General features: G+C 38.6%; 2 protein-coding genes across 2 annotated transcripts; one reads left to right on the forward strand and one right to left on the reverse strand.

The window, feature by feature from the left end:
- Window positions 1-28: 28 nt before the first annotated feature.
- Window positions 29-11,967, reverse strand: LOC134738770 (uncharacterized). The gene is made up of 4 exons (XM_063657052.1): window positions 11,839-11,967; window positions 11,035-11,248; window positions 9,747-10,705; window positions 29-1,285 (listed from the first exon to the last, which is right to left on the reverse strand). The coding sequence occupies exons 1-3, from the start codon at window positions 11,965-11,967 to the stop codon at window positions 10,044-10,046; spliced, it is 1,005 nt and encodes a 334-aa protein (XP_063513122.1). The 3' UTR covers window positions 29-1,285; window positions 9,747-10,043.
- KCNJ2 (potassium inwardly rectifying channel subfamily J member 2) lies at window positions 10,709-18,592 on the forward strand. The gene is made up of 2 exons (XM_054459047.2): window positions 10,709-10,898; window positions 16,010-18,592. The coding sequence occupies exon 2, from the start codon at window positions 16,226-16,228 to the stop codon at window positions 17,507-17,509; it is 1,284 nt and encodes a 427-aa protein (XP_054315022.1). The 5' UTR covers window positions 10,709-10,898; window positions 16,010-16,225; the 3' UTR covers window positions 17,510-18,592.
- Window positions 18,593-23,913: the final 5,321 nt, after the last annotated feature.

Genomic DNA, 23,913 nt, shown 5'->3' on the forward strand with positions numbered 1-23,913 from the left:
TTTTTTTTTTTTTTTTTTTTTTTTTTTTAACTGAAGCCACTGCAGTAGCTTTTATCTACTCACAGTTCTTTCTGGAGTCAAGGCCTCTGGCTATTCAAGCCATCTCCCTTCTTAGCAAGTTAAGATTGGGACAAAACAATTATAATTCTAGAACTTGTCAGCTTGAATCGAACCATCACAAACCGATCACACAAGGCTGCTCCCTTCAGCCCAATCGTTGAGATGATTTTCCCACGACCTGGAATGGACATTTTAGATCCTTTGGAAAGAAAACTCACCGGCAAGTACATCTCTCTGTCTATAGGTCCTTTCTATCCAGAAATTTGTTGAGATCATCAGTAGTGGGTGAAAACATGTCCTTTAGGGAGAAGGTTTTTTAGACCAGAAGCATTAGTTATGGAGGTTGTCATTGTTGTTGTTTCTTGCAAGGAAGAGAATAAAAGTGTAATCACACTAGGTCATGTGTAAATTTATGCTGTTTTTACTGGCTCTTAACCCTTTTCCTTCCAGGAATTGTTAAGTTCCTTTGCAGTCATATATCAGCCCTTGGGTATGTTCTCACCAAGGGTGACTGTTTGACGGTAAGGTCCCCTCAGTAGACCAACAGAATACAAGTCAGGTCATGGAACTGATTCCCTGGAAATTACGTAAGAGAAATAAATACCCTGGTTTTTGTACAGAGAGGAAATTATGAAATCGAGCATGAATCCATAGACTCTCTTAAATTCTCCTGTGAGAAAATTTTTGCTTGGTTCGAGGGGGTCTTCAGTGGAATTAGGGGTAAAACCTTTTGTATGAGAGATCTCCAGTTCCTAAGTTGCTTGAAAGGGGCTGCAGGTCAGGCTGCCTTCTGATGGAGACTCGGAGGGGTTCAGGAGACAGGAGCGAGCACAGAACATCTGTCAATGCTTAGAGCTCTTTCTTTTTTTCTTTGGTTTTATGTCATGACCTGTAAGTCAACTCACAGAGAATTGCTTTCCATTATGGAGAAATAATTCCAACAATGATTTTTTTTTCTTGCTGACTGGATTGTCTCACCCTGTGGGGGTATGGCTTGGTTTTATATTATCAAGCGTGTTTGGTGCTTTTTCTGTGTGTTGCTTTGATAGGCAATGCTTTTCAGCGGAGGCTGTGGAGCTCGAATCATGCAGGTCTTGAGCTGTATTTTCAGAGATGAACCCAGTGCTAAATCGTGGTAGTAATATAATTCAGAGCATTCTGCATGGATCACCGGCTATTTTGGGGTCCCAATCCCCTTTATGTAGGACTTGAAATAATGTACGGACTATGGAAAGAAAAAAAAGGAACAAAGGCAAGCAATGCTTAAGGAAAGAAGATAGAATACAGGGAGGAGTAAACTCATTTCTGTGTTCAATTCACTTAGAGAAGAGCGTTGATTCATTTTGAACCCAGGATTAAAGAGACTTGTATAAATTTCCATTATACTGTCTGGATTTTGAAACTATGGATACGGCATTGGGGACTAAGCCTGTTGGGCTAAATGATACTTTGACCAGGTAGATGTTCAGATTGCTTCTGAAAAAAAATTTAAATAATATGTGCTTGTCTTTTAGTCTAAGGGAACTGCTTAAATTATGTGTACTTAGCTCATGTTTTACTGACATGTTGAAGCTGTTTAGCCTTACAGCTTTACAGATTGTTCTACTTTTCAAAAACACTGAGAGTTGCCAGTATCTATTTTGAATGTTTTGTATTTTAGTGCATAATAAATATGTGTGTAATGAGTGAATAGGTGACTTTTTAAATTGCAAAATGTAACTGGACTCTAAATACCATAAAATCAATATCATGAAGGCAGGTTACGAGAAAGAGTCTTAGAACTGACCACAGCTCTTCTGTTAGAACTAAGCAAGCAACTGCAAATCAAATCTTAGCCCTCTTCATCTTTTTATAAGGTTTTTGGATGTGCCATCATTGGGTCAACAGATATAATTGCATATGTGCATGTTTCTGTATGTGTGTGCCTGCGTGTTCATATACTTTTTGAATTTGCTTTCTGCCAACTAAACTATTAAGTATATACCTTCCTTAGCTTAATCTGTGCAAAGAAGGCACTGTATTTTTATATAAAAATAATATACAGTAAAAGCAATAGCTTTGGACTTTGATAGGTAGGACATATTATTTTTCAAGGTTTTTTTTAAAGCATTCTTACACATGCTAACACATAAAAGAGGTTTAATCTCAGTAAATGGGAAAGCTGGCTCTCCTAATTAATTTTTTCCCAAATTGACTTAACAGGCAAAATGTGAGTATTCACATATTTCTGTTCACATGCAGGGAAATGGCAATCAGATTACAAAAAAAAAAAAAAGCATTATTTATACTGTCAGTTCCTGCCTTGCTAAAACTTGGTGACTCAGTTACGCAAACCATACAAAAGAATAGACTTTTGTATTACTACACGTTTTGAAATGAGATCTTTGCTGATAAAAAGATCAGAAGCTGAAACACTGGTGATATAGTTTACGTCTATGATATAAATTCAGAGTTGCTCTATCGCTAATCCTAGAAACAATTTCTAAAAACATTTGCTTATAATAGTAATTCATTTAAATTTCTTTAACACGTAAAATGAATTGTATGTAGCTCAAATCCAAATGATGCAGATGAAATGTCTGGATTTGAGCCTAATAAGTACATTAAAAAATCTAATTAAGCACCTATTTTTTTTCAACCTTATAATTTCTGCTTTAATGGCAATCAAGTTAAAAAAATGTACAGTTCCACTTATTCATACCATTCCTTTATGAAAGGCAGATTTCAAGTAAACTTCTAAATGCATATATAATGTAGAAACTAATATCTGACAGTCTTTGGTTCCTGAAAGTTGAACTTCATCATATGTGTTTTAAACTTTTGTCAAAATAGTTATGAAAGATATGTTACTTTTGCATTATGAGGTAATTTATTAGGGGCGGGAACTCATAAGACAGTATAAATCCACTTGTCTAAACTTGCATGATGCTGTGTGCATTGTAAAATGTCACAAAGAGTTTTGGGTCAGTGAATATTTTGCTGAAGGAACAACACTTACTTTTAACTGAATACTTTTCTGCAATAAATAGCAAAGTAGGTTTTTGTAGCTGTAAACTGTGTACACAGATAACTACAGGCTGGTCTGTCATGGAGCTAAAAGTTTCACCTGAAACCTTGCATTTTCTTTTAATAGTCATAATGCTGTGAATATTATTGTGCTATCATAAATCACTAATGTTATTGGTAGTAGTTGGGTACAGCATTTTATTTTTGCGTAGTTGCAATACAAGTTTTATTTATTTGTAATTTATACACTAGGACATTGACTATTAAAACATAAATTTCTTGGAACACTGAAATTAAATCTCAATAGAGGATAAGTGCCTACAGAATGGAAGCTGGTCAATGATAAAGGAAACATTCAATTAAACCTATAGATACTGATCAAATTTATTTTTAAAATGGAAGAAACTCTTACACAGGGAAGCATGAAAATTGAGCCAAGCATTTGGAATTTGGTCCTGCATAAGGAGCAAAAATTCAAATTTCATATATTTTAAAGTTAGGAAAGAAATAATGTGGAGGATATGTAGGGGAGAATTAGAAAGTGGCTTTGAAAAATAGAGGTCTTATTTTAGGTTACTAGATTTGTCTGAGCAGAGATGCTACGAAAAGTTATACTCTGCAGAAAACAGAAGAATAAACATTGAATTTGGTATCAGCAGGCTAGGAGTCTATATGTATAGGTCCCATTCACATGAAGAGATGGAACATAATTTCTGTATCTCTATTTCCTTTTAAATAAAAATTGGAATGTTAGAAATCATATTAAGAAAACAAAAATGGAAGCAAAGATAAGATGGTAGGGATGCATCCAGAGGCAATGGACGAAGAAACGACAGTCCGATTAATGTTCCAACAGCCTTGTTTACACATCTTATCCTTCTGCTCAGTCATCTGTAGATCTCTCCCTGTGTAAAGAATCAAGTGTCAACTCAAGATCTTTGTCTTGAAAGACTAAAATCTGGTCCAAGTTTAATGTCCAATCTTAATATTTCCTTAAATACCTTTATGAATTTATTCAAATTCTGATCATCAATTGTGAAATCCATTTTACTTTTCTCTGTTTCATGCCAATCTGTACTATTAAATATAGAACTAATATGTTGCTAAGTTCCTCAGATGCTTACCTCTTCATTTATGACTTTAGCACTTATTCAAGCACTACAGAAACTTCTGTTACTTATTTATAGACTTATTGTATGCATGCCTTATTATCCTAGCTAACATGTTTGATTTATTCACTTTATCATTCTCATCATCATTAGTGGCAGTAGCAATAGTGACAGAATAAAAAGATACCTTTGATTAGTTGATCACAAAGTATTAGGCATTTTACATTTATTATTTCTAATTCCTATTACAATCTTTCACAACTAGTAAGTGGCAGGTTGCAAACACATGTCAAGTTGATCCAAAGCTCAACCTCTCCCCACTGGGCAATACTGCCACTATGCATAGTCACATAATTTAGAACATCCTTGAGAGTCAATCCATTGGGATTTCATTAGAAAGAACTGCATTAAAAACAAAAACAAAAACAAAAACCTTTAAGAGTTCATAAGCTTTGACCTAGTAATTGTACATCTAGAAATCTATAATGAAAGGAGAAAGATATGAAGATAAAAAATCTCCAAGGCCAGGCAAATGCATACTTATAAGGGTAAAAAACAAAAAAAATGAATATAAAGATATAAGGATAAGTGACAATTAATTATAGTTCATAAAATACATGTGAGCATTAAAATATATACTTTCAAATAATTTTTAGTTGCATGACAGATGCTTGCATAATATAAAAAGTGTGATGCTTATGTATTACAAATATGACACAATTGATCTTAAAATTATAGAGGCTAGGAGCGGTGGCTCATGCCTGTAATCCCAGCACTTTGAGGATCGCTTGAGGCCAGGAGTTTGAGACCAGCCTGGCCAATATAGTGAGACCCCATGATTAAAAAAAAACCTGATAGGTTAATTTTTAAAAGTTATAAAACATAGACTTAAAAATAGAAACAGAAATACAGGAAAAGGAGAAAGATATATCAAAGTATTTATAATGGTTATCTTTCAATGGTAGGAATATGAATTTATATTATTTTCCACATTTATCTACATTCTTCTACATTTGAAAATGCTTATCTTTTACATTTTCCAAAATAGACATACATCATTTTAGCAATGATTTTTAAAAATACCAAAAAATACTCTTTAAAAAAACCCACAAATTCTGAAAATCTGGACATTCAAGTATGTAAATTTTCTTTCAAGAGTATCACTACAGTGTTGTTGACGTCACTCAAAATATGTTTTGCGTTTTCTTCGTAGCTTGTGGCATGGTCCATAAATATCTACAATAGTGATTAGTTTTGGCTGTCTGAAGTTTGTGTTGTTTGTTTTAATTTTTTGTTTTGTTTTTATAAGTTCTGGAAAAAGTCAAGTTGCATGACTCCTATGATCTTCCAAAGATGTATTACTAAAGCAAAGAGACATTCTTACAGGTGTTTTAAACATGAGATTCAGTTTGATAATGGTGGCACCTCTCACTGGAAAGCATTTCTTACTGTGCTGCAGAGGGTGACTATGGATGCTGGTGGCAGTCTCACTTTCCCTAGTGGCTACTGAACGTGTTTGTGTCTCCTTTAGAACCAATAGTTTCTAATGAATATTTTCTTGTCTCCTCTACTTCCTCCTTCCTTCCTATCTTCCCTCTCTTCATTATTTTCCCATGCAAATGTACGTGCAATACAGAACATCAGAATAGCACATCCTGTAAAGCACAAAAGCAGTGTTTGTTTCCTGGAAAATCCTCCATAGAGGCTAGCTTATTATTAGTCTTCTTATTACTGCTTGATTACTATGATTAAATGATGATACTACACCCTTCCAGTTATAAGGCTTGCCTTTCCCCAGTGGCAATGATGAGTCTGTGCATAATGATTGATATTTTCTCGGCTGGCACCTCTTCTAACCGATGACGTGCACTTACGGCAAGGCTACCTGACCTAAGGAACTGCCATCCGTGGTTACAGAGGGTAAACCGAGGCTGTAAACTCATTACCTTTGGGAGACCTAATGTATCCCAGAAAACACAGATGAAATGATCATTGTAATCACTGAATCAAGAAACATAGTAATGTAGGGTCTGGCCCTAAAATGAATATGTTATTTTCAGAGTGTAATTGTCTCACTCATGTGAGATAAAGTCTTAAGTCTTCCCGAGCATGACAGAATAGGTAATTTACTAAATAATAACATGGAGGCTCTGGAAGTGTGAGCTTCTTAAAGAACAGCCCAACTTATTGTTTTTGGTTTTAGCATATTTGATGGAAAATAAAGGTCATAATAATAAATGGATAAAGTAAGCACTGAAATATTTTCTCAATACATCAGTATATGATTTTGTTTTATGTATACATATAAACACATGGATAGTTGCAAACACACGGGTATCTCACTCAGAAGTTTTCCTCAGCTATTTATAACAGCAAATACAAAGACTAAGCCATTTAAATGCTCTGAGAAGCAAAATAGATGCCATAAATCCAAATCCTGAAGCTTTTTTTACCCAAAAAGGAGGTTGACCAAGTGAAGGTAACTCCAAATTCAGCATCTGCTCATACTATTTCAAAAATGCATCTTTAGATATGTTAAATCATATTTGCTTTTACATTACTTTAGCAACCTTGGTTACGTAATTTATCAGCCCAGCACAGATTAGAATCAACAAATTAGGCAGGGCATGGTGACAGCCTGACAGATTCAAGGCACATTATCAGAAGCAAAAATGAGAACGGAAGGCTCACATTGATGGAGAAGGAAAAACAAGCAGAAAGGCTTAAATAAGCTTAGTCTAGGGTCATTTAATGCAGGAGAAAAGGCTCTACTGTACCCTGATAGGCCTACTGTATTGCAGGTAAAAAATGAAATAGCTTATGTTTATTATAATCATATTGAGTAACTATCAAAAGTTATACTAAAATATACTGTTCCTTTCATTCCTTTCCATGTAACTGACATTTATTCTTAGAAAAACAAGTTATAATTTATATGCTTGATTACCTGTATATAGAAAGGTCTGGGGCATAGCAGGCATTTAGGAAATTAACTGAATGAGGAGCCACTCCTATCTTCTGATGTGTTCTCAGCATCCTTAATACCACTTACGTCATATTTATTAAATCTCCCATTACAAAGTCTTACCCTGCTTCACTCCATTCTTCAAAATCTAAGATTATCATTTTAATTGTTGCTTGATCCATTTTAGTGCGTAATAATAAGCTGCCTTATATTGTCGTTTGATCATTTAAATGTTTCACTTCTGCCTTGTTTGTCTTCTCAGTTGGATATTTTGAACTCCTAAGAACAGGAACTGCTCCCCCAGGACCCTCCTGTCTTTCATCTCACCTAGCATATAGCCAAAGTACAAAGTAGTTATTTCAACAAATACGTTCACTGAATTTAAAATTTGAAGATTAAATATTACCAATGCAGTAAGTGAAACTAAAAGCCAAAACTGTTTTCCAATAAATAAGATTACATACAGTGCCTTAAAATACCACAGTAAGTGGCTTGTTCTCATAGCAGCAGATTGCAAACTCAGCCTGTCTACATTTCTGGGCAATCTGACAATGATTTGTTTACTATTTATTGCTAATGATGATTACTTTGAAGATCAGAAAGTGGTTTTTAATATCCAGTGGATACAAATGCCAGGAGCGTTTCATGTTTTATCATTGTGAATTTGAACTGTATATACATGGTTAATGGAAGTCTGAAAGTGTGTCTAATTGTTGGGGATCTTTATATAAATGCAAAGGAAAGATTTGTGCTTCTAGTGAAACAATCACCTTCTGCGTCACACAGCTATTCACAATCTGACTGCAGATCCAGATTGTGACTAATATTTGGCTCTAATATTATAGGTGGTTACCGTGGAGAGAATCAGTAAGAGCATAATTGTCATTTCCTTGGAAAAATTTAATTCACAGATGGATCCCAACACCCAATTGCATTCGTGTCCAAGACTAATGGGGATTTTTGCTAAATAAGGCCTGATTCAGCCAAAAAAGATAGACTCTGAATACAGAAATCTGTATCACGCATCACTTCAAAAGATGTATTAAATCAAACACTGAAAGCATTGGCACACAGAATTTTCCTAATAGGGACGTGATGAAAAGTCATTTATTAATTAAAATGCATTTATATTTTCTTTTTTTTAAAATGAAGCAATGGGGGTATTCCATGGTCCCATGCATTCACAAAATTTCATTTGCAAAATTTCATCCCTCATACTTCCTTAGTTAGCTAATTAAGGTAATGATTCTACTTAGATTGGAAAGTTCTCATTAAAATCATTAATTTTTCCCGATCCTTCTCCTTCAAGATATAAGCTTTGCTGCACATCCTTCAGTCTTTGGGAGGAGAGAATGTTGGGGGATGTGATGCTGATAATTGATGAGAGAGAGCAGGATACATTTATCATCACCTTCCTCCTCCTGCCCAGCTAAATTTATACAGCCAACCATAATCTAATACCTCTGTGTTCCTTTCTTTAAAGATTTTCCTATCATATGAAATTATTTCGGCCTGTGGTGTATTCTTTCTAATTAGAGTAGAATACTAAAGCAAGACCATTTGAATCCAAGTTGCATAAAAATGGCATCCCTTTCCGAGAGACTGATTTTCAAAGAGATCTCATTACCTGGAAAAACAACAACAACAAAAGTGTTGCCTCTCTGAATTCACATGGTTTGGAAAATTCTTAGCCATCTACAGATGCACCAACTGAATCATAATAAAGAAGAGAAAATCTATAAATGATTAATTTCCTTTTTCTATTTAGGCTTAACATGTTTTAAGGGATAATTAAACTTTTGGCCTGTTTCTTAGAAGTCCAGGAGGAAGCATATTTCAGAAGAAGGTTATTGAACTGAGCGGTGAACTCATTCATTATCCTTTGGTTAATACAGAGTTAACTTGTCTATCCTCAGGTTCTTTTAGCTTTAGGCTACAGCCTAGGTTCTTAGACATCCATCTATTTTACAGTACTAATTCAAGCTGTTTATAAATAACACATGACTAAATAGATGTTAAAGAAGACCTCCCTTGGGGCAGGCATTATTCCCACGTGCATGGCAACAGAGTTCGTAACAGGGCTTGGTGAACAGTATAATCTCAACACATTAACTGGAACCACATCGCCATTTGGCTATCAGAGCAGCCACACTGAGTGCATCATCTCTTGCACACCCTTTTAATTTAAGTACCTTGCTCAGTGCTAAGAAAAAAGGCACACTTGGTAAGGCAGGAGTAAGTGCGTATCTGCAAAACCTAAGCAAGCATATTTCACCAGCACCTCCTAGGGGCCACGTGTGGATATGAGGATGGGAGGTGGGGACTCGCACAGAACCTTTCCTTGAATTGTCAGTTTCACCTCTCCTACACACAAAAATCCATCCCGACTGCGCGGTCCACAATACCAGCTAGTTTGCTGAATTAGTTTAGCGACTCAAGGAAGCCTTACGAGCTTTAAATAAACTGCACAAAAGACACATTTGATCGCTCGAGAAAATAAACATTTAAAAAACTCAGTGGAAAGAAAGACTCCTAAAATATATCCTGCCCTTTAGGAGCAAAGCTTCGTTAGGACACCGAAGTACTCACAAATAATAGGCACTTACTCTTCGGTTTACACACACACACACACGGATTAGTTTATAAAGTTCCAGGATCCAGACCAGGTTAACACTGAAGTTGCTTTTTAGGGGTCTGCGCGCTCTCGCCTGGCTGCTGGGAAGGAGGGCTGGGAGGCGCTGAAGCGAGGGCAGATCTGAGTGTCTGTAGGAGTTGCTATTCCAAAAAAAATCATTACTCTCTAATTGTTCTGATTTTAGATCAGCAAAGCGTGCCGGGCGGTGGTGGAGAGACTGAGGGCGGACAAGGCGAGAGGGAACGAGCCGTCCACCCTTCAGAGAAGCCTAGGCGCCTTGTAAGTAATTCGCGAACAGTCGGGAGAAGAAACAGCCAAGCGGCGCTGCAGTGGCCGCACTTGCGCGCGTCTCAATCCTGGGGGCTCTGCGCGCCCGCCCCAGTCCCTCGCCCCATTGACTCAGTGGCTTCTCCAGGCGCTGCAGCCTCCGCGGGGGGCTTCCAAGGGCCGAGGGGCTCCGGCAGAGAGGGAGGGGAGAGGGAGACGCGCCGGGACCGACGAACAATCCTGCCCCGGCGGCAAAGGTCTCTACCCGGCGCTGGCACCTCGCAGGCCCCTTGAGGAGCACGCAGGGCAAGCGGCCCAAGAGCGGGGGAACCGGGAAGTGTGTGGGGCTCCAGACGGAGTAGGAAGCTTTGCCCAAGGCCAGGCTGCAATCAGGCAGCCGCAACAGCCGGGCGCGGAGCTTCCCACCTGCTGCTGTCCCAGCTGGGCCGCAACTTCCTCCTCCCCGGCCCGGGCCCGACTCCCCGGCCGGGCTCCGAGGGTGGAGGGGGAGGAGGCGGCGGCAGGTTCCCTCCGCTGGCAACGCCTCGCAGCATCCTCCCCTCCCCGCCGCGGTTCCCGGGGCCGGCCGCGCGGCCAGGCGCGCTGCGATTGGCCGGCAGCGGCCGGGGGCGGGGCCAGGAGAGCCGGTGTCGCACGGACCGCCTCAAAAGAGCCCAGGATATTGCAGAGCGCACTGGAGCCCTGGCCAGCGTGCAGCCTTCCCGGCGCCGGCAGGCTGGGTCTTGGGAATTCTGGTTTGCTTTGGCTCACTCGCTTTTTACAAACCACTGGATCTTACATGCCTCTGTACCCCCCACTTCCACTCCATGTCCCCATGCTCCTGCGCCAGCAACAGGTAAGGGCTGCTGTGTTTTCTTCCTTTTCGCTCGCTGCCGGTGTGTCCTGGGGAATGGACTCTGGCCGCCGTCCCCTACCCTACCCTGCCCCGCTGCTCCAGAGGTGCCCAGCTGTCACACTGCTGTAGCGCTCACCCACACTCCGGAGTCCCAGATCATGCCTATATAGTTTGTGTGCGCACCAGAACATCCCCAGAGCTAAAAATACTGAGACATGCTTGGAACAGTTGAGCAATAGAAACAGATTTCTCTGCAGCATCTGTTTGTGCTCATAACTTCCAGTGCACCAGCTGTAGCGAGATACTGGGTTTGGAGGCAAGGGCGAGAGCGTCTGTGTTCGGTTCTCACTCTAAGGAGGGAAAAAAAAAGAAAGAAAACGTGGTTGCGGGTTTGGGGGTGCGTCTTGAGCCCTGGTCTTAAACCTTGGCAAACCTTGGGACTCAGCACTATTCTTGATCCTTGGCTTTTTTTTTTTTTTTTCGTCATTGCTTCAAGTATAGCTGTGAGTTTCAAACAGAGTGAGTGTCTCAAAGTTGCCTTCCTGAAAGAAGAGCGGGAGCTCGAGTTGGATTTGAGCCTGAGGATCGCAAAACTTTCACATTACATATCACTCTCCCCTAACCAATTTGTTATTTTCAGTAATAACGGTATTAATACCTGGCTTGAAGACAGTGTGGTTTTAGGGAAGCAAAATAGTCAAAACGACTTGATTCTGCAAAAAGATTGCATCATAGCATGGATTCATCATGACAATTGGAAAAAAAATAGGGATAGGAAATGGGCAGTTTAATGTCTGTGTCTGGGTAAGGATATCATAGGATGATCACTAGGATAAGGCTGTGAATTCTGACGATTTTCATAAATTCAGATTTTACCTGTTAGGAAATAAGGTGTTATTTGAAAACCTTGGATATGCAAAGAAACCATATTGCGTCTTACCATTTGTTTTCTTTTCACATTAATAATCAATAGGCTGCCAGATTTCCTCTCGCCAACCAATGTTATGTGTCTGCTGTACATTATCTGTACACTTGTTAGCGTTTTTCTGCTCACTTCCAAATCTTTCATTTCTATTAGCCATTATCTGGAAAAATCCTGGTGCTCAGAAGGGGTAAGAGTTGTTAATTGAAGCATGGTGGAAAGGGTGAGGATAAGGTCAAGGCCATTTTACTTAGCTTCCTCCTCTCTCATATTTTAATGACACTGTATTTTTTAATGTTCTTGGTCTCCATAAGAAATATTTGATCTAAACTCTTGTGAATTTTGCTTTTAAAAAAAATAAAAGAACAGTCTTTCTACATCCTTTGGACTCCTGAGTTGTAGAATCTCTGGTTAGCTGTAGCGTCCTTGTATGACTTTTGCGTAGCCTGAAAGATTGAAAACAGCTACCTGCACAGATTGTTTCAAATTTTTTAAGTGTATATTTTTATTTACCAAACATGTCTGTTTTTCAGCATATGCAAATGCTGAGCAGTGCTACAAGCCAAGTGTCGTTGAGTATAAATATTAGACATGGGGCTCACGTAGATAGATGGGTATCCCCCTCCCCTCCCCACTTCCCCCTCCTCCTCCCTCATGTTTATTGAGCTTGTAAAAGGTTGCTTTCCTAGCAGTTGTGCTCACATAGCAACATGTGCCCAGAGCACACTCAGGCTGTTCTATATGGCGTCAGCTGGGGAATAGCTGCTCTAAACACTCATTAGCAGACCTCTCTCTCAGCCCAGTACGTTTTCTTTTGCTATCTTTATTTCCTATCCTTAGAAACTTTCTTATTCATTGCACACGATGACCATATTACAGGACACATTTACTCTCATTTGATTTCTTTTTTTTAGTTATTTATAAGCCATATTGAAAGTATTACCTATATAGTCAAAGCAATTTAGATCCCCCATTTGTACCATGTGATCTCCTTGACCTTACATTTATCCATAGCTCTTTCTCCTTTAACATCTACCTAAGTTTAAAGCGCTGAACTATTTTTTTCCATTGCTTATGCTTAATTTTGGCTCAGCCTATAAATAGTCTTAACATGAACAGCACCACATGTAACCTCTCAATTTCCCAAAAATACTTTCTACATCATGGGTTATGGCCTGGATAAAAATGATTATTTGTGTCCACGAAATTTACATCTAGACCCTTAAATATTTTGGCTGGAAGGGAAATTTACACATTGTTCATCAAATCAAATTTCAATTCTCTGGATTTGTATCACTTAGTGTTCTCATCTACTCCTAATTGATTGCATCTCAAACATTATTTTGAATATATGCTGGAAATAAAATTGCATGTAAGCCCTGTTTTTTAATGATAGCTTTTCTCAGCTGCTCACGAATTGGTAATTGCTAGTGAGAGGACCGGGCAAGGAAGTTTTCTGCTTGCTTAAAGTCGCTCAGGCATGTGGGCAGGTTAACAGTAAAAGCAATTTTTACCATGAAACATTAAGACCGTTACCCCATCAAACCCTGACAGGTTCTAGACTTTAGCTATGTAATCAGCTCCACAAAAAGTCTGAATACATATTATATGTGTGTGCACATACATACACACATAAATCTGTTTTAGGGCATATCTATTTGAAGTGGCAAAAGTTTTCATTTTGCCAAAAAAAAAAAAAAAAAGCCCAAAACTCCTCTTTTTCTCTTTCCAGGAAGAAATGGTAAAATTTCTAAATGATGCTCCACATGTGGAACAAATTCTGTTATTAGCAATGGAAATAAGACAATAATAGTCTCTCAATACAGGCTACTTTCAAGATTCTAAATGTGGAAAGCTATTCATAGGAAGCTGGTATTGTGTGATTTGTGGAATTCAAACAAATGTCCTGGGGTCAAGATTTTTGGAAAGTCATAGTTCAGTCTTTAGATTTCATATGGTTGTTATGTTTTAATCTGGAAGGAGTACAGAACTAAGTCAGAAGAAATTTGAGACTGTCTACTCATGGCCCCTAATGGTAACTCACATGGAAGGATTGTTTTGAATCATGAAAAGGAAATTTCTTGGTGTCAGCTTATAATACAAAGTTCTGAAGTCAATCAGAACTCAAGAATACAAAGCATTCATTAAATGAAGTTCTTCTCCTTTTTTTGAAACGTACACCTGCGTTTGGTGTTGTTGCTGTCTCTGTCTGTTTAGAAACATGAGAAAACTAAGATGAAATAAATGCTTAAAAAATGCTGTCCATGTACAGGATCTAGAACCTTGAGGGGTAGGATTCTTGTTTCTTTGGTCCAAGTGCAAACTTCACAGGGAAGCAGACAAAACATTGAAGCAGGTGGAAGGTTAAGAAAGCACAGTAACTTCTTTTTATAAAGTAATTCAAAGGCACTTTCAAACTGAGCATCATTTAGGTGTCAAAAGCTGCCAAAATGTAACACACATTGCAATTTTCATAGATGACTAATCTCAGGAAAAATGTGTTGGGGCACATTCTTGCATAATAACTTGGATAAAGAAGAAGTCAAAAGACAGTAACAAGGCATTTTCAAAGGCAATGCACCTTGCCTCTTTTTAAGGGAACGCACAAAAACAACATAAATGGATTGCTTTATTTGTTTGCGGCTGGCTTGGCTGAAATCGATTCTGTTAACTGTTTAATCTTAATGGATTTAGAGGAGAAGAAAAATGTGGAGTCTTCATTATCAGGCGTCAACAAATTTCGGACTCTTTTCATGAGTTATTCATTGCCCCCCTTTAATATAGCAGAAGGATTTGGTTGTATGAAGAGTTGAAGATGGGCTTTATTTTTCAGTTCTAACTCTTATTAGTTTTGTTATTACACATTTGGTAAAGAAAACACCTTAGAGTTTCTCTTAGCTTTTTGTTAGTTAGTCAAGGGAAATAGTTTCTTAGGAGTGAAGATGGAAAGTTAAAGTACATAGATAGTTCTTACCTAGCGAAGAATGAGGCAATAGGAGAAAACTGAGAACTACTATTTGCACATATTAGGTAAAGGTGAGTGCCTTCTCCATAGGAACCTATACCAAACAACAGTGCTGGAAGTGAAAGTAAGCGGACTGGCATTTATGATCTGTCCTTACACAGTTGTCTCTGTCTGAGAGAACACAGCATTGGACACACATGAAATGAGTTCCTGCCTTATCTCAATCCGCTAAAGACCTGGTCCTTTGGCACAACGGTGCTTACTTCCTAGCCTGTCGTTACACATGACAGCCCCATCTCAGGAGAATTTCAGGACTCTTATTGCTAGGCAACAGAATTGCTCTCTATCCCCCAGAGCAAACGTGCGTCTTCAAAGTCTTCAAGCCAGAATTACCTGTACTAATAGAGACTTAGCAGGCATTTCTGCATAGTAGTTGCTTAAAGTGTGAGAAGTGATGAAGCAAGCCCAAACAGTATCCAGAAACTGGGATCCATTTCAGATTATTATAAGCAATAGGGGCAGTATTCACCATCGTAGGAGGTTTTGTCCACTAGTTCCCTCTGTTTTCAGGATACACACTCAGTCAAGCCTACTCCAAAATCCACTTCACTCTTCTATTTGTAGGTGGGAATCTGACTTTCTTCCTCTAGCATTTCGTCAGCCTATCCCGTCTGCTCAGTTATATCATTTAAACAAAATAGTCTGTCTTCCGATTTCAACCTTGCCATCAGGGGCTCTAATATTCTCCCGTAATGCACATGCAACTCAGTGGATATCAATGCTGCGTCCACACGAAGTTTTCTAAACATGTCCTTTTTCCAAAAATTTTACAACAAACCTTGGAATCAGACAATCTTTCATCCGCTTAACAGGGATCCTAGCAAGTGGGGCAGGCAGAAGAAGAGAATAAGAGAAGGGAGAGGTAGACCTGAAAAATAGAATATTCTAGATCCCTGGTCAAAAATAAGGGAAAGGGGACCTGACCTGACATTTTGGTTGAACAACTGTCGCAGACAACTCTTCTATGTTTAACGACTTTATGCTTTTAAATAAAAGTTTTACAAAGCATGCTTAGGGTACAAAGAAATTTAAAACCTTATAATTTAATGTAAATTATACTTATCTTTACCTGATTATGTGTTTTTGTTAGGATATATTGTCTTAGACAGTAGAATTCTTTAAGAGTGGCTTATTTTGTAATGCACAGTCTCTCTTTTCTTGCAGGACATGTTCTCTGGATGTCAGCTGAGTCATTAAAGTAACTCTGAATGTCAGTAGACAGACCTTGGTAGAACCACAAGGCTCCCAGAGACACCCATCTCTCCTCATTTTTTTTGTGTGTGTGTCTTCACCGAACATTCAAAACTGTTTCTCCAAAGCGTTTTGCAAAAACTCAGACTGTTTTCCAAAGCAGAAGCACTGGAGTCCCCAGCAGAAGCGATGGGCAGTGTGCGAACCAACCGCTACAGCATTGTCTCTTCAGAAGAAGACGGTATGAAGTTGGCCACCATGGCAGTTGCAAATGGCTTTGGGAACGGGAAGAGTAAAGTCCACACCCGACAACAGTGCAGGAGCCGCTTTGTGAAGAAAGATGGCCACTGTAATGTTCAGTTCATCAATGTGGGTGAGAAGGGGCAACGGTACCTCGCAGACATCTTCACCACGTGTGTGGACATTCGCTGGCGGTGGATGCTGGTTATCTTCTGCTTGGCTTTCGTCCTGTCATGGCTGTTTTTTGGCTGTGTGTTTTGGTTGATAGCTCTGCTCCATGGGGACCTTGATGCATCCAAAGAGGGCAAAGCTTGTGTGTCCGAGGTCAACAGCTTCACGGCTGCCTTCCTCTTCTCCATTGAGACCCAGACAACCATAGGCTATGGTTTCAGGTGTGTCACGGATGAATGCCCAATTGCTGTTTTCATGGTGGTGTTCCAGTCAATCGTGGGCTGCATCATCGATGCTTTCATCATTGGCGCAGTCATGGCCAAGATGGCAAAGCCAAAGAAGAGAAACGAGACTCTTGTCTTCAGTCACAATGCCGTGATTGCCATGAGAGACGGCAAGCTCTGTTTGATGTGGCGAGTGGGCAATCTTCGGAAAAGCCACTTGGTGGAAGCTCATGTTCGAGCACAGCTCCTCAAATCCAGAATTACTTCTGAAGGGGAGTATATCCCTCTGGATCAAATAGACATCAATGTTGGGTTTGACAGTGGAATCGATCGTATATTTCTGGTGTCCCCAATCACTATAGTCCATGAAATAGACGAAGACAGTCCTTTATATGATTTGAGTAAACAGGACATTGACAACGCAGACTTTGAAATTGTGGTCATACTGGAAGGCATGGTGGAAGCCACTGCCATGACAACACAGTGCCGTAGCTCTTATCTAGCAAATGAAATCCTGTGGGGCCACCGCTATGAGCCTGTGCTCTTTGAAGAGAAGCACTACTACAAAGTGGACTATTCCAGGTTCCACAAAACTTACGAAGTCCCCAACACTCCCCTTTGTAGTGCCAGAGACTTAGCAGAAAAGAAATATATCCTCTCAAATGCGAATTCATTTTGCTATGAAAATGAAGTTGCCCTCACAAGCAAGGAGGAAGATGACAGTGAAAATGGAGTTCCAGAAAGCACTAGTACGGACACGCCCCCTGACATAGACCTTCACAACCAGGCAAGTGTACCTCTAGAGCCCAGGCCCTTACGGCGAGAGTCGGAGATATGACTGGCTGATTCCTTCTCTGGAATAGTTACTTTACAACACGGTCTGTTGGTCAGAGGCCCAAAACAGTTATACAGATGACGGTACTGGTCAAGATGGGTCAAGCAAGCGGCCACAAGGGACTGAGGCAAGCATAATGGTTTCAAAGAAAGACTGTAAGCTCCATGATTAGCATAAAGCACTAACCATGTCTCCATGTGACCCGATGGCACATAGATGTTGTAGAATAAGTTATGGGTTTTTATGTTTTGTTTTGTGTTTTTCCAAAACTTGAACTTGCAGGCAAGCCTTGGTTGGGTATTTGATTTATCCGGAATGCTTCTCTTTAGGGAACAAGGATGTTTTTAATGGCATAACAAAGGCAAGACTCTGCCTTAATTTTTGAAAAGCTGCTAACTACATGAACACAAATGTGTATTTTTGTTGCAGTGTAGTTTTCCTTTTGTGTAATTTTAAAGTCAGTGTTGAACTTTACTGAAAGCTCATGATGCGCTTCAAAGTGGCAAGTATTTGGCTATTAACTGCCAAAACAAGAGCCTGATTTTTTGAGGCCAGTAATTTGTTTGCTAGAATTGATTTTTTTCTCTCTCTCTGTTACATAAGGGCATTATGTAACACTAGCCAAATGGTAGCCTCTGGGTTGTTGTTGTTTTTTTCTTTTCCTCCATGATGTTAATGGGTTATCTCAAATTTTAAGTTAAACTACCTAAAATAAATACCAAAGATAATGCATATTTTTGCACAGTGGAGCTTACACTTAAAACAAAGCCCCATGGGCTGCCTTGAAATCAAGAGACAATAACTTTGAACCTCAGCAAGACCTTGAACCGCCGGTTCATTTTGCACCTTATTCAGAAAATAGAGCATCATACTCACCGAGTCTAGTCAGTGTAGTGCTTTTTAAAATTTTGTCCTTTCACGTAACTTTTTTATTTTAAGAGGAAGAAGAAGAAAGGGGCATACACACGCACAATACCGACATCCATCCTTTCCTGCTAGGCAGTGCTGGCCAGGCTCATGTGTAGTGTGCGAGATGGTGATGTACTCTTATATTTTTCTGGGCTTTTCCTTTTGCACATTCCAAAATTCATTTCATAAAATAAGATCTTCATAGGACCTCCTTGGCATCCTGGCATTCTCAAAACTGAGCCATCCAGCATGAAAGATAAATGGGTTTAAACCCTTGCTGCTGAATTTATTGCCTGGACTGTCAGGACATCGCCAGCCCACCTTCACCTTAGAGAAGAAGCCACACCTGGCCTCCACGCTTGCTCTTCTGATCAGTCTGTCTGGATTGAGTCCTACAGTGTCACATAGGGCGGCGAATGCCAAAGCGGGAAAACAGGGAGGTGTGGACAAGCCAGTTTGATGCAGCACTTCAGATCAAGTGCTTAGGAAGGAGAGGAAACTTGCTTTTTTTGTGGCAGAGGATAGTAATGAAAATGTCTCAGTATTTTAGGGTCAACGAGAGCCATAAAAATATAACATAATCACAAGTAAAGGAGATAATGGTCTAAAACGGCTATTTCCCTTTTCTGTGTGCATACTTATGACTGAATGTGAGCTAAGCATTGTCTCCTGTGGAGCCCTAGAGCAGGTTACTAAGGAAGGACACATTGTTTTCCAGAAGCCTCCCCTGCCTGGCTGACTGCCTTGCTAGAAACATTATTATTATTATTTTTTTTTCACTGAAGCTCAATAATGGAACTATTTTTTTTTTATTTAAAGTTCCCTATTTGTGAATTCTGGGGTTACTGACTTTTCTTTTTAATTGGAGTCTCAAAATCAACTCGCTTATGGTATTATATCTCTGTATGCCATTAAAAAACAGCTTGTTCTATGTATTTTGTAAATTGATGTTTGTGATGGTCTCTGGTTCTTGAACAGCCATATCTGAATGCCGTGCCTGCAAAACTATGACAATTTTTGCTGTTTTCAGCCTTCAGATTTGATGGCTTTGAAAACTGAGGTGTTATTTTCAGTGAAACTAAGAAAGAGATGTTAAGCAAGTGGTTGTTTTAGATCCAAATGTAAAGGCAGGTTTAGGAAGGTGTTTAAAGAGTTGGAGGAATTGGGGATTGAGTGGACAAGAAAACTTACAGAAGAGGCAACAATTTGGTTCTTGACAGTGAGAGGATATTGAGGGCTTCAGCTGCTGCTATTATGATGTTTTGCAAAGGAAAATAATCAAACCAAAGAGTATTCAGTGATATGTAAATTAAATGAAGATACAGTGGAGAATGGGGGTGACCACAAAAGATGCTCCCCCTAAACACACAGTGCTGCCACTTAAAAAGACTTGAGAAATTTGAAAGGGGGTGGGTATGGGGGGGGGCAAGAAAGAGGGAGGGAAATCTTTCAACTTATTTCTGAAAAAGAGAAAAAAATATAAAATTTCTGGTGCACAGGTTTGTTTTTTCAAGAAAATTTTGCAGAAGCTATGTTTTTAAAGTGTACATTTTATAAAGTTTATCAGATATTTTCATATTTAAAGCCAAATGTAAATAGAGGTCTGTAAAGAAAAATAATTGCCATAGAAAGTATAATTTCAGTGCAGTAATTTCTGAGAGCTAGTACCTATATGCTACCGGTTAGCATGGTTTTAGCAAATATATACCAGCCTTATAAGGTTCGTATTGCTATGTTCTTCTGTTATTTATTTCAGCATGGACTGTTCATTTGAAACCTTTTGCTAGTTATTAGCGTTTTAACAGTTACAAGCTTTAAATGGCAATTTTTTTCTATTTTTTTTTTTTTTTTTTTTGTCAAGAGCCAAGACACAGGTAATGCACGACATTGATTGCTGCATTTTACCTTCAAAATATTTGTCCTTATTGATTGGGTCTTCTTAATTAGTGTACACATGTCATTAGAATGCAGATGGAGGGGACTCACCATGAATATCTGGGGTTGATTCCCAGATGTGTGTTGCCTCTCTATCGCAAGCAGATTCTCTGTTGGATTTACTTCAGATTTATTCCCTTTTAAAGAATTTTTGCTCATATCTGGAAGGGCACTATATTTTTGGGGGGAGCCAGAGATTCCTGGTTATCCTATTTTTAAATAAAATGTAGACAAAGTGAACTCTATTTTGATTATTGAGAAAGGAGTAGTTTTCTATCCCTCTAAGAGTATACTTGAATCAGACATTTTAAGGATGTCACTATAGCACTGTTATCATTTCCAAATTCCCAGAAAAGTTTGTTTTACTTTGTTTTTATTCTGTTAATGCAGTCTTTCTTCTCTTTACTTCCTTTCTTGCCAGTACACTCCTATCCCAACTCTTGATGTTTATTTGATGAGTTCTGTCCCGTAAATCATAGTTCCCTTACAATTAATAAATGTCACTTCATATTTTATAATAAACCACTCAGTAAAAGCAAAAGCTTGTCCTGAGAAGTAGAGTGAGTTCTTTTTCACTCTGTGTCTAATAATGTTAAGGTGGAAAAAAAAAAAAGTGTGGCATAGTTACCTGCCCATCCCCAACCCTCAGCAAAATAGAATCTCTTTTCTAGTAATTTTGGGTTTCAGCTCTGGGCTCTGGCAAGTTGAACAATCCTAGCCATTGACAATCGTGATAGTTGTTATTTTCCCATTTGCTGTCTTTTTGTATCTAAAGTCTTCCTATTGTACTGCACAAACCATGGATTGTACATATTTTTATATATTATGTCTTATTTTATTATTTCTAAATAAAAAAATTAAAAATTGAAAACAAATTGGTGGAAGAATCTTTGGGCTTCCTGTATGATTACTCTAGAAACACCATAAAGCAAATATTCCCAAACAATAGAACATAAACCCTGATAGGTTAGATGAATAGAGCCATAGAAATGGCTTCAACAGACAGGTGCAGTGGAGTGGCAGATTAGTTTAATTCAAGTTAGAGGAAGTCAAGCTCATATTTTGTTTTTGGATAGAATAGCCTAGGTAGAAAGGGAATACAAAAGACCAATAAACAAGCAAAAAAAAAAAAAAAAACTAACAAAAATATAATCAAGTTTAGATTCTGATTCTCTGTTTAATGGGTGATAATGTGTAGTTGCTTTTTATCGAGTCTCAACTATGTGTAGAGTTCTTGCATTACATATTATTTTTATCTCATTCCCACAGAAACCAAATCAGGATATTATTATTTTGTATTATAGATTAAGACTTGGCAAATAAGTTCTGTAAAGGGCCAGGCAGTAAGTATATTTTGACTTCATGAACCAGAGGGTCTTTGTCTCAACTATGCCAATTCAGCCTTGTAATGTGAAAGCAGTTACAGACAATATGAAAACAAATGGTATGGCTATGTTTCAAAACAATTTTACTAACATCTACAGCCAGTGGGCTAGATTTGGCTCATGGCCAGGAGTGTGTTGACCCCTGTTTTAAGTGAAGAAACTGAGTATGAATTTTAAAGCTAATGAATCAATGAGGTAGTATTTGGATTCCGGTTTTACCTGTGTCGAAACCTGGTTTTGTCCATTAAACTATATATCGTTTCAGGTCACAAAGCTACCAAGGATATGTAGTCCCGCCACTTTCTCTGGCGAATTTGAAATAAATAAATGTTTCTCAAGGTTGGAAATATGGAGAAAATTTGCATTCTAAAATATGGGTTGCACCTTGCTATTTTTTCTTTAACTAATATGGCAATTATTATTTATGTTTCAAATATGACTCTAAATCCTTTCTAAGTACAAAATAATTTAGTCTTAACAGCAAGTCTATGGAATAGGCTGTATTATTATCCTCATTTAAGAAATGAAGAAACTAAGGCTCAGAGAGGTTAAGCACCTTGTCCAAGTACATACAGGAATTATTAGTGCTGAGATTCAAACTGAGGCCATTCAATACTAGGCTGTGCTTTTTGTGACCACTCTATGCGCTTTCTTTTCGTACATATTCTTGGTAAAAGCTTCACCATTTAAGACCTTTCTGCTTTTCAGTTTTTATCCTTTTCAGTAATGAAAATACATCCTTTTTGTTTGCACAGTATATGTTAGTGCAGAATTCTTGCCTCGTTCATAACTTGTTCCTAAATTCCTCATTTAATGTTTGGTGAGAGAGAACAACTTACAAGGAGTAGAATAATTACAAACACTGGTTGTGGGATTTGGGTAAATTTCAAACTTAAGATTAATTTCAATTAACGAGGAATTGTTTAGTTCTGTCTCCAGGCGAAACCACAAAGTTCTGTTACTAACCAAGCTGCAGGAACCTGACCACATCCACACTTTTGCTTTCTGCCCATGGTAGGCAGCCAAAGGTGTAACACAATCCTCTGGGCAATTGAGATAATTAAGTAAGACCGGTTATGGTAACGCCAGGCAGTGAGTTGCATGCTATACAGGCCTCTATTTTTTATTTTATTAAATACATATACAAAAAGAAAGGGCAGGGGTGGAATTTCAGAGTCCTTTTGCTTGGACTGTCTTTTGAGCGACAAGTGAGGCAAGACCTCCAAGCTCCAGCCTTCAGAAGCAGCAGCTTCCCAGGTCATACCTGCAAAGAAAAAAACGAATTTCCATCTGGAAATATTCGTTTTCAAGCTAGCAAAACTGATTAAATGAATCGTATTTGTTTGCCCAAATTTGAGTGAGTGAATAAACGCATAAATAAATAAAGGATGGCTAGCTCTATGCCCTTTAAATGAAGTAAAGAACCAAGTCCGTGATCAGCTTATTTCAGGACCTCAGTGTTTCTTCAGAATATTTCAGACCATGGAGCTGAGTGACCTAATGATTAGTCACTATCTGAGGGTTGTTATAATGATTTTATAAAAAGAGAAATATCTAATTACAAGGTAGTACCTGCAAAGCACAAGTAGAATAAGAGTATCAGAGTGCCTGGCTTAGGAACTGGGTGTCCAACTGTCCTGATTTGCCTGGGACTCAGGGGTTTTCTAGCGTGCAAGACTTTCAGTGCTGAAACTGGAAAAGCTCTGGGCAAACCAGGGGAGTTGGTCATCCTCCTTTGGAAAGTAGAGAAGTAGAATGGCTGGGGGAAAGGGGAAGACCCAATAGATAAGAATTCGCAAGGGAGGAATTGAAGCAAGGTAAACCAGAGGCAGCACGTGAGTGTTACTAAACAGAATAATAATGGTGAATAATTACTTAGGAAGTGGCTCTCTCCAACTAACTGAAATTTGTCACCTCAAGGGCATTTTTTTTTGTTGTTTTGGAAGAATGGTTTTCTAAAATATTATACAATTATCTGCCTTATTCAAAAGATGATATATATTATTTAACATTTCCTTATGTGACTCAAGCTAATATGTGCACCTCTTTCTGATGGGATATGCTTTTTAATCTTTCTTTTATCACGAAACCAGCAGCTAATATTTTGTCCACTGCCAGAAGTCCCCTAGTACTAGTTTGTTTTCTGCTTCTTATTCTCTGTGTCAAATAAATCAGATC

Source organism: Pongo pygmaeus, chromosome 19 (assembly GCF_028885625.2).
Source record: "Pongo pygmaeus isolate AG05252 chromosome 19, NHGRI_mPonPyg2-v2.0_pri, whole genome shotgun sequence".
Lineage (NCBI taxonomy): Eukaryota > Metazoa > Chordata > Mammalia > Primates > Hominidae > Pongo > Pongo pygmaeus.